Below are 11606 nucleotides of genomic sequence, written 5' to 3'. Positions count from 1 at the left end.
GTCCTGTTTTACAAGTTTGCTCAGTCCAAAGATGTTTCCTGGTTTAGACGTTCAGGTGTGGTTACCTGTGAGCAACTTTAACAAGTAAACAAATTTTTCCACAAATCTTGTTTTAAAATTATTCAGGTTTATTTTTTACCACATTGTGGTCCTTTGTTTGCTGGGTTTATTCTGCTGTTAAAGGTTTTTAATTTCCATCTGTTCCTGCATGTCGTTACACAAGATGTTTCCCTTTGTGCAGGAAAGAAACAGACTTTGATGCACTGGATATGATTCTTATAACCATTTTAAGGGCACTTATACAAATTAAATATGCAGTGGCAGAGGTGAAGGTTTTTGCAGCACAGTGGCAGTTTTTCTAGCAACAATTCCTTCATAAAATTCTCTTTATAATCCCAGAATGAAAACTTGTATAGGTTTGCAGTATTTGTTCTAGACAGATTTCCCCTTGAGTACTTTGTAACAACTGTACAAGCCAAGACGTGCAAATGGAGTCACTGAGAACCTGTTACTTAAACATAAAAGAAAGAAGAAAAACAAAGTGAAACATCCTTTGTTTCTAACATCCAGAAAGTGCTGCAGACATCTCTATCTGAAAATATTCTGGACTAACTGGCTTTTAGTTTCAGTCTAAGTTTTGCTTCCTTGTAAGATGAAAGATAAAAATCTCCCAAATAAAAATTGAATCTACACTTGTTTAATTAATAGGACCATGTTTTTTTGTTTATATTTATATTTTTTTATATTGTTTATATTATTTTATATTATTTTTCCTCGCTTGTATACAAAAGACGGAAAATTTAACTGTTTTTGATACATCAGTCAGGGAACTGACAGAGATGTTGTCGACCATTCTGTCTTCACATCCAGATGGTTTGAAGATTATTGTTCACATGGGGTCTTTTGATATTCTGAGGAGGAAAATTGGCTCCGAGATCCTTCAAAAAGACTTTATTTCTGCTGTTGGAGAGACTGTGTCAGTTGGAAGCACACCATGTTTACATTTCAGGACTCATTCCTACAGCGGGTAAAGGAATTGAACTTTTCAGTAGACTTCTTGGCCTAAAGACATGGTTATCAAACGCATGTATCACCCATGGGATAAAGTTCATTGATAACTTCAATATCTTTTGGAACTGTAAGGAGCGATTCAGACCTGATGGTGTGCATCTAAATCTAACTGGATGCAGATTACTTGGTGCACTCTTCATGCGTCATGCTGTTGGGACGGCAAACCCAAACATGAGTGTACAGATAAGAGCGAATATGAATATGAATATCTTAGTTTTATTTTAAAGGGCATTCCTAAAATCCTATTTCTAATCATCTACAGACGTCCAGGACATTGTGTAAATTTTATTGATGAATTTTCTGAATTATTGTCGTTATCTCTTGATAACTGATTTTAACCATTTCATATTAACTGGGGATTTTAACATTCACATGGATAACATGATGGATGGTAATGTCAAGGAATTTTGTTCCATACTGGACATGTTTGTGGCAACATGTAAAAGAACCGACCCACATTCGAGGTCACATTCTGGACCTGATTATTTCAAAGGGTGTTGATATTTCTTCTGTTGCTGTCACTGACTCGGCCTTGTCTGACCATTTTTGTATTTTGTTTGAATTACTGATCACTCAGAATGTTCAACCAACCTGCTTCTCCGTTAGGAAGAGGTACATTAATGAAAGAACAAGTGCTAAGTTTGTGGAGGCCATAGCTATGTTACCAACAACCAGTGCAGAGTCAGTTGATGGACTCCTGGATAATTTCAATCTGAAAGTCTTGAATGTAATGGATAATGTTTTGCACCGATAAGAATCAAGAGCAACTTGAGCAAACAGAAAACACCGTGGAGAAACACCACTGTGGTTACCAGCCTAAAAAGAGAATGCAGAAAAACTGAGCGGAAATGGCAGAAAAATAAACTTCAAATTCACTATGAGCTGTACAAAATAAGCCCGCGGAACTATAACAATGAGCTGTGGAAGGCCAGAGAGCTGCATTTATCTGGAATGATTAACAGGAATGTCAACAATTCTCGCACTCTGTTTGCTATGATTGAAAAACTTACTTATCCTCCTACACAGATAAGCCCAGAGCTCCTTTCCACTGAGAAATGCAACCAATTTGCCAACTTTTTTAGCCAAAAAATTAAAACAATTAGGCAAAATATTAATTCCACAGAGTCACACAAAAAAACTAGTCTGTCTCTAAAACCCGGAAATAATTCTGATGTTATGTTGCAATTTAAAATGGCTGATTTAAAAATCCTACAAGAAACAGTTTGGCATTTGAAATCAACAACATGCACTCTGGACATGATACCATCCGACTTTTTAAAAACAGTTTTTACCTCAGTAGAAAGTGATTTCCTACTGATAGTTAACAGCTCGCTGGCATCAGGCATTTTTCCCAAGTCACTAAAGATAGCTGCTATTAAGCCACTCCTAAAGAAAAGGACTCTAGACGCCTCTATAATGAACAACTATAGACCTGTCTCTAACCTCTCTTTTGTTTCCAAGATTATTGAGAAAGTTGTATTTCACCAGTTTAATGACTTTTTAAATGAAAGTGGAAATCTTGATAAATTTCAGTCCGGCTTCCGACCTCATCACAGCACTGAAACAGCTCTGGTCAAAGTGTTAAATGACATTAGGTTGAATACTGATTCTGGTCAAGTATCAGTCCTGGTTCTGTTGGATTTTAGTGCTGTGTTTGATACTGTAGATCACAGAATCCTGTTACACAGGCCGGGAAACTGGGTTGGACTTTCTGGAGCGGTCCTTAACTGGTTCAGGTCCTATTTAGAAGGCCGGAGTTATTTTGTTACGATCAGCAGCTATGAATCCGAGCGAGTGGCCATGACTTGTGGAGTCCCCCAGGGGTCAGTCCTTGGACCTCTTCTGTTCAACTTGTATATGCTCCCTTTGGGTAAAATATTACAGAACTATAGCATTAGTTATCAAAGTTATGCAGATGATACACAACTTTATGTGTCTCTGTCAACAGATGACTGCAATCCAATAGACTTATTGTGTCAGTGTCTGGAGGAAATAAACACCTGGATGAGGGAGAATTTTCTACAATTAAATGAAGACAAAACTGAGATTATTCTGTTTGGTAGCAAAGAGAAGAGGGTCAGCATTGGCAAACACCTGGAGACTCGGGCTCTTAAAATCACCGACCAAGTTCGTAACCTTGGAGTGTTGATAGACTCAGATCTGACTTTCAGCAGCCACATCAAAGCTTCACTAAGAAGCTTTTTACCAGCTCAGAAACATCAACAGAATTAAAAATTTAGGCTCCAAGAAAGACCAAGAGAAACTCATTCATGCGTTCATCTCCAGCAGGCTGAATTACTGTAATGGTCTTTTAACAGGACTTCCTAAAAAGAGCATTAAACATCTGCAGCTCATCCAGAACACTGCTGCTAGAGTTTTAACCAGGACTAAGAGATCTGAACACATCACATCAGTTTCGAAATCTTTACACTGGCTTCCAGTCAGTCACAGAATAGATTTTAAAACCCATCTGCTTGTTTACAAATCCCAGAATGGTTTAGGCCCTGAATACATCTGTGATATGTTCAGAGAATATAAACCTAGCAGAGCTCTTAGATCCAAAGACTCTGGTCAACTAGTCCAGACCAGAGTCCAGACTGAACATGGAGAAGCAGCATTTAGCTGTTATGCTGCAAACAAGTGGAACAAACTGCCAGTGGAGATTAAACTTTCACCAAATGTAGACATTTTTAAATCCAGGTTAAAAACATTTCTTTTCTCATGTGCCTATGCATGAAATCTGCACGGTAACTTTTTTAACTTATCTTGCTTTTAATCATTTTAGTGTAATTTATTATTTTATTGTGATTATGTGTTGATGCCTTTTAGTGTTCTAAATATCTGTAATCTCTTTGCTTTATGTAAAGCACTTTGAATTGTCCTGTACATGAAATGTGCTATACAAATAAACTGCCTTGCCTTGCCTAGTGTTTGTCAAGCACTTTCAAAGCTCTGAGGGTTCTCACTTCTCACACAGTTGTTTGTTCATTTGGGAGTTTTTAATTATATATTTACTTTTTTCTATCATTGACCTTTAATTTTGTTACACGCTGCACCTTTAACTACAAATAAATAAGCAAACAAACAACCAAATAAATAAATTGCAATGACATCCTCAGACCATTTAGTGGTTTATCTTAAATACACCATTGCAAAATGTTGTAGAGCCTGTTTTTTTTTCTGTTCTGTCCTCAGCACAGGTTTTCAGGTCGTTCAGTAAAATGGTTAAGTATAATCTGTTATTTTTGTTGTATGTTTGTGTTAGAATACAGTCATGTGCAGTTTTAGTTCAGGTCAAATATACTGTAGTTATTTGGAAGTAATAAGGGTTTATAGTGATATGTTGATATAAAGAACTAATCGGAATCCTTTATTAATCCCAGACAGAAATTGCCGATTTAGAGCATTTGATATTTTTTCCTAAAGCATTAACAAAGTACACCTCATAATATTGATGAAGCAGCACCTGATGGGTCAAGAGTAACCTTATAGAAGATAATTGAGTATGACTGATATTATGAGCTGTTCAGTGCAGGTCTGGAGCTCATGTGCTCTATGCGAGTAGAGATGCTGTTCTGTGCTTCTTTTGAACTCTTCTGTTACAATCTTTAAAACTAAAACTACTTCATAGGCTGTAATCTGCACAGTCTTTTATAAAGTTTTATTGAAGCTTGCGGCCCTAAGCAACGTCAGGACGGAAATTGCATATGTATGATCATTTTCCATAAATTATGATTATTTTAAGCTACTGATATGACTCTTTAACATTTCCAATCTGGCATGGCTGGAGAATGACAGCTTACTTGACTGTGTGTCTGAAAGTTTTGACTTACTTGAATGCACATCATATGCAGTCCCTTGATATTTAACGTGATAGATCCAAGTCCACAAAGGCTTTGCAAAGACAATTGCACTCATACTCTGTGGGATGTCTGTTTCCACATTTTTCCTTGTGCTGAATGTAATTACTACACTCCTTAACTGATCTTGACAAACTTATATTCACTATATCAATTGCTTTAACTATGCATACTACAGCACTAATATGTTGTCCTTCATTTACACCATAACCGTGGTTTACGCTGAGCTGATTTAAACACCATATCTTTTTCTTGCTGTTTTGTATTAAACTGCCATTAGTTTCTGGAAAATATTCAAGATTATTTGACCCATGTTTCCGAAGGTTGAGCATTTTTTCTTATTTCTTAAAATGAAAAAACACAGTGACTCCCTAATATAACAACACTGGACTCAGTGGAGCCAATTTTATTTACAATATAAAAGATTATAATAACTTTACTGATTTGTTCTGTACATTATTCACATTTTGTAGTTCAACAATACTCAAAGAGCTTAGAGAAGTTAGGGGTAAAGAGGTTGTTGCAGTACACTCAGTGCAGGAGTGCTAGGATTCATGGATGGTGTTCAGCACTTTAATATTCACAGACTGCTGTTAGAAAAAACGTGTCACCTGTCAAGACAAATGGTCATATCATTCCTGTTATAGAGAAGACAATATCAGTCAGTTATTACACAAATACAGAATAATCTGATGAATATAAAGTAAGAAAACTCACCGTCTTACAAGGTGGAATACTAATCAGATGATTGATACTGTAAAAATAAAACATTAATTTAACGTTACATATGATATACCTGTCAGCATGTACTTCAGTTTCTGTGTCAGAAAGAATTTGTTTTTCCTCACCATTTCTTTTCTTTAAAAAGAGAATAACAGCAACTACCAGGAGGAGAACAAGTAATACCACCACAGCTCCAACAACAGGACCGACTGGAAACGTTGAAGGTGGAACTGAGAAGGTCCAAGAAGAAAAGGGTTCAGTCATAAACAGCAATAAAATGTAAAATTTAAAGGTTTGAATATTATTTTTGGGTGAGATGTACATATATATTTTCTTATTTTCTCTGTTGGCAGATGCTGAATCATTGTTTTTCTTTCAAATTTCCAGGAAGAAACTATATTGCCTAAAACCCGTGGGGTGAAAAAGTAAAACTTTATACAGCTTTATTATAAACTGCAAAATGGTGCATCAAACTGCCTCTGAATCTTTGGTTTTGTTATATGCAAATAATGAATTAGCAGCCAAGAAACAAGATTTATTTTTTTATGTCTGGCTTTATGCTGTTTACTTAATGTCTAATTGTAGTTGTGACCAATGATGTTTGGTCTGGCTTTGGCTGTACACATCTAAAGACCTCCATGTGGGAAAAGTTCAGGAGCTCAAGCCCAGAAATACTGACTGTGGTTGAATGAATGGAACACAGATAGGTATAATTTCTGATCCTGTCTTACCATAGTTTGTCCTGATCACCGTTTCTTCCAGTTTGGTAATGACATCTTCTACACCAGACAGCTGAAACGTACAGTCATACTTCCTCCACTCTTCAGGTGAAATTAATGAAATATTAAGCTCAGTACTCATCTGGAAGGTCCCATCAGGGTTGGGGAGGATTTCTCCTTTGTCCACACCCTCATGAAACCCATATCCATCTTTTCTCCAGTACAAGTCAGCTGTGTCTGGGTAGAAACCTGTGGCGTGGCAGGTGACTAAAGAAGAGGGACTCTTCTGGAGGATGGACACCGAGGGACGCTCTGCAAAAACAAAATGATGATGACCAGTTGTCATGGTCATAAACAAAACTAAACAAGTGTCAGTTAATTTACCTGTTCTCTGCAGAGAGTTCTTCCCATAGTTCAAATACTTCTTTAGCAGCTCAGGACACAAGCTGATGTAATATTCTTTATTGTTTTCTAATCTGGCCTTGTCAGCATCCCATTTCTGTTTAATGATATCAGCCTGCTTTACATGAGCAGTCCATGTCAGTGTCTGCAGGTCCAAAGATATGAAGTCTTCACCGTCGTAGCCGTACTGATTAAACCCTTTGATTTCTCCAGTTTCATCATCCCATGAGCAGCCATCCATCTTCTGTAAGATTTGCAGACCTGGGAGACAGAGAGAAGGATTGAAGCAAACCTGCCAAATTCCAGCAAACACAGTGTAATTAGTTACAGTTAATTTTTAGGGTTTCCAAAAGGAAAATATCACATTTTTTTTTACTTAGGAGTCAGGAAAACATCATGACATCACCACAGCAGATTTTAGTCAGTTTAGGGTGATTAAAGAAACAGTACAAAAGATTTATGATGATAAAGATGAATACATCATGTTGCAAACATTAGCTGGTTCACTCCAACACTAGAAATTCTATTATGTTTTATTTACCTTAAGTATAGAAACAAATGCATTATTGAAAACAAATGGGGACATAAAAAGAGACAAATTGTCCCATTTAAGAGATGAATTAGAGATCAAATCAAGAAGTTTGTTTTTCAGCTTGGGTGCTAATGCTAGCTGCTTGGAACCAGAGACTCTAGTTTTCAGTTTACTCAATATGAGGGTTTGTTACCATTTGAAGTGGCTGAAAAACCTCAAAAACCCAATTTATCCTCAAATCATTGAAGTTGTATGAATGTTCTTTGTAGCCTTTATTTTGTGGGATCCTTCTCTGACAGGCAGGGAAGTTGCTAGGAATTCTGGGCCCCAGAAAGAATATGGCCATGGGCCCCTCTACCCCAGGATTGTTGTCACTTTTTTACATCTGTGTATTATGTTGTTTTTCAGTGTTCTTGACGGTGCCTGATGTAATCCAATTTGTTTTCTTCTTAACAATGTAGGAGTAGAATTATATGTTATGATTTATAATTATGTACCCATAACTGCTTAAACCAAGTTATTACCTGTCTGATTGCAAATACATTTTCAACAAACACTCAATATATAGTGGGTATTTTATTGTGAACAATCAATGTCACAGGGTCCTTTCCATTTCCTTCTCAGAGTGGAAGAAACTCAGACAAGCGAAAGACGTAAAATGCTTGTGAAGTTTATTTGCTCACCTTCTGTGACAATAAGTAATCAACAGGGTTCACCTAGGCCAGATTCAATTCCAGTTTACACAGATCCTGAGGGATTGTTACCTCCTTGTTGTCCATCCCAACACAACAACCCACATCACAGTGAGGATTCCTCTTTTTATACTATAAGCCCCTTCCACTAGTACCCAAATGAAAAAAAATAAAAAATACAAAAACAAGTGACAGTGTATATCTGAATCAACTTAAAATAATTTTTTAATCTCCCTACAGGAATACACCTTTGCCAACATTTAATTCACCAAAAATAATGCCAACACAAAACACCTTGACCCAAGTCACATGATCAGGAACATGATCAAGGTCTTCCTATTTAAGAACAGCAAAATCCTTCTGCTCGGTTTTGCCAAACCCTGCAGGATGCGGCCTGAAATAGTTGAAATAAGATTAAAAAACAGAAAAACATCAATGTGCATGTCTGTAGAAGTAAAACATTTTATTTGAAAAAATGCGGTATTGTTTTGTAATAATTCATGCACCAGAGGGTTAACTCAGATGCATTAGTATTAATATATATTAGTTATATCTATGCATATTAAAGTAGTCATAGATCCTGGGATGTGTGTGGGCCCGAATGGGCAGAAGGCCCTTAGAATTGTCTTCACCTTTCCCCCTTTCCCCTCTATACGACAACGCAAAGAATTTTGCTAAAGAAGGCTCCTTACTAAATAAGATGACCTGGAAGTTTTTAAGAAGAAGCCACAATAAAAGCCAGTTAAATTAGGTGATTACCTAGGAAAGGACCTTCAACCTTTCCTTTAATATCTTGTTTAAAATAGTAGACAGTAAACCATGATTAATTAAATAAAAGGAGATAATTCAATTCCATAATTTCTTGTAGCTGCCAGTTTTAAATGATTATATTTTATGATAAGTTAACACAGCTGTAATAACAGGGATTTATATAAACAAATATGAAAATGAGAGTGAATGTGAGCAGCCGGACAATATCGTTAACAGTGTCAAAGAATATTCCAGTATTATCTCAGGAAACTACTCAACAATATCCAAGATTCTGCAGTATTATGGTGACATCCTTTGAGGACAGAGCATACATGTGTGAATGCAAAATCTATCAACTACATTTATGTCCAAGCTCAGGACAGCTTAACTTGTTTTCTTAGGTTTTTCTGGCTCATTGTCCCCTGTAAATGGTTGCTCCAACAACAGCTTTCAAGCCTGAAATTCTTTCCAGTTTGAAAGAACTGAAAAAAAACTTTAGGATGAGAAGCTGACTGTGTGAACAGTTAAACAGGTAATATCACACATTACCTCTAGTTTCATTTAAACGACGCCGCAGGTCATCAATGTTGGTCCTGAAGAAATCCTGATAGTGAAGACATGTTTCAGAATACCACTTGAGGTGCTGGGGGTCATCCCTAAACAATTTCCTCATCCAGTCCTGTTTGGGTTCAGCTGTGTAGATGCTGCTGTCGCAGTAAACCACCTGAACTTCATTTACTGTTGCAGCAGCCACAAACTTTGGAAACTCTGGGATTCCAGAAGTGCCGGTAAGGGAATATTTCAGGGCGTATTTCACTGCAGGGGAAAGAAGGATTTCAGCTTTTATATTTAGTGTATTTCAGGGTTAATTGATTTGTTGATTGATTCAAATCAAATAAAACTACTTTAAATTGTGCTGGGAATTAAAACTATATATTACAAAGCTGTATCCATTGCTTTTTAGTCTAATTTTATATGTTATATATGAGTGTTTGGTGTTGGTCCTGCGATGGACTGGTGACCTGTCCAAGGTGTACCCTGCCTCTCATCCTATGCTGGGATTGGCTCCAGCTTTCCCACAACCCTTAATGGATGAAGTGGTATTGATATTGAATGCAGTGTTAATTGTTACAGGGGCGTCCAAAGTTGGTCCTCAAGGGTCGCTGTCCTTAAGCTTTTAATGTATCACTGCTCCAACACATCAGACTCAAATTAAATGGATCTAACAGCCTATGAAATCATGGACAATGACTCATTAATTTAAGTCAGGTGTGTTGGAGCAGGGAAACATAAAAAACCTGCAGGATTACAGCCCTCAAGCTGGACATCCCTGGTTTACGACGACAAAAAAGACCTCAATTACTGTCACCATAATGTCCTGTGATGGGTGACAGTTCATTCAGCCTTCATGTTTCCCCATCCAGATGCCAAATGGACCATTTACTTGGTGCACACTGCCATATCACCATTTATTTTTTTATTTTTTCCTCGTGACCAGTGTCTTGTCTTTTATGACAGAAATGTTCACAAAAACAAAGGAAAATGACCAACAGGAAAGTTGTAAAATACCACCGCCATTAAAGTTCGCATTTTCCAATGCCAAAGTTTGCTCAACAATCTGATATGATAATGATGTAACCCAGAAGATTATAGCTACAGAATTATAGTCAGCAGCTACTGAAAATATTTTGTGATGCACTGAAATAGATGGAAAAGACTAATAACTCAAATTTAAAAAAGTCGGTCTAAAATAGAAAAAACTCTGTCCAATAACACACTTTGACATTTAGTAGTGAAACTGAAACTAACGAGCTGCTCTGACAGTGAAAAACAAAAGACATTAAAAACAGGAGTTTAATCTAGTGTTCTTACCTGAAGAAACAACTTGACAGAAAATGAGGATCACAAATAAAATCTTCATTTTGTTAAAGTAGAAATATAAGTTTGAGCAGAGCCGACTGACTTGGGTAAGACTCAGAGTATTAGAAAACTATTTGAAGACGTAGACGCTGCACTGGCCCCGCCTCATACCTCCACAGTGCTGTCACATTGGTCCTGGCAAGTATTCAACAAGACTAAACAGAAGAGAGACGAGCTTCTGGATCTTCTGCAATTTTATGTTGAACAAACCACAACACTCCTTTAACATGATCACCAGGAAATACTTTTAATAGTAAGAAGGAAAAACTAATTTGGATTGTTAACTTTGTGCATTTGTTAGTCATACAAAGTATTTTTCATTTAATTGTTTTACATTTGATATATTTTTTGTTAACATGTCATTAAATGGTAAATGGTAAATGGACTTGTACTTATATAGCGCTTTTTCCAGTCAGTTTGACCACTCAAAGCGCTTTACACTACTTATCACATTCACCCATTCACACACACATTCACACCCCGATAGGCACATCGGGAGGCAACGTGGGGTTAAGTGTCTTGCCCAAGGACACTTCGGCATGTAGTCAGTAGAAGCCTGGAATCAATCCGCCTACCTTCCTTGAGTCAATTTTCTCTCCATACAGGCGGCAAATTTTAAATATAAAAGGTTGCACAAAGACAAACTAAAAGAAGTCCTATCCTATCTGGCCTCTAGAAATGTAAATGTTCTAGTTTCTTTTCATAAGCAGTGGACACCAGCACCACTGCTTTATGGTAATATGCTTCCCCCTACTGTCCATAGCTTTAGTTATTTTTATTTTAAAAGGTCCCATATTACGTGTCCTCATAGCCTGTGTACAAGGCCCGAAAAATGTGAAGATTTGGTCACCTCTCTCACTTGCTTTTTCCACTTGTTAGCAAATGTGCTATTTCTGACCTGAAGGGAAAAACCACTGCCCTGGGTAGTGGATACTGT

General features: G+C 37.0%; 1 protein-coding gene across 1 annotated transcript; it reads right to left on the bottom strand.

Annotated features, from left to right (window-relative positions):
* Positions 1 to 5306: 5306 nt before the first annotated feature.
* LOC121656629 (major histocompatibility complex class I-related gene protein-like) lies at positions 5307 to 10774 on the bottom strand. The gene is made up of 7 exons (XM_042011730.1): positions 10622 to 10774; positions 9299 to 9565; positions 6758 to 7036; positions 6386 to 6685; positions 5780 to 5884; positions 5649 to 5685; positions 5307 to 5542 (listed from the first exon to the last, which is right to left on the bottom strand). Exons 1-6 carry the CDS (start codon positions 10668 to 10670, stop codon positions 5672 to 5674), a joined length of 1014 nt encoding a protein of 337 aa, XP_041867664.1. The 5' UTR covers positions 10671 to 10774; the 3' UTR covers positions 5307 to 5542; positions 5649 to 5671.
* Between the last annotated feature and the right edge of the window lie 832 nt (positions 10775 to 11606).

This window comes from Melanotaenia boesemani, chromosome 17 (genome assembly GCF_017639745.1).
Source record: "Melanotaenia boesemani isolate fMelBoe1 chromosome 17, fMelBoe1.pri, whole genome shotgun sequence".
NCBI classification, from domain to species: domain Eukaryota; kingdom Metazoa; phylum Chordata; class Actinopteri; order Atheriniformes; family Melanotaeniidae; genus Melanotaenia; species Melanotaenia boesemani.
The sequence above is the reverse complement of the archived record's forward strand: the minus strand, read 5'-3'. Positions and strand labels throughout refer to the sequence as shown.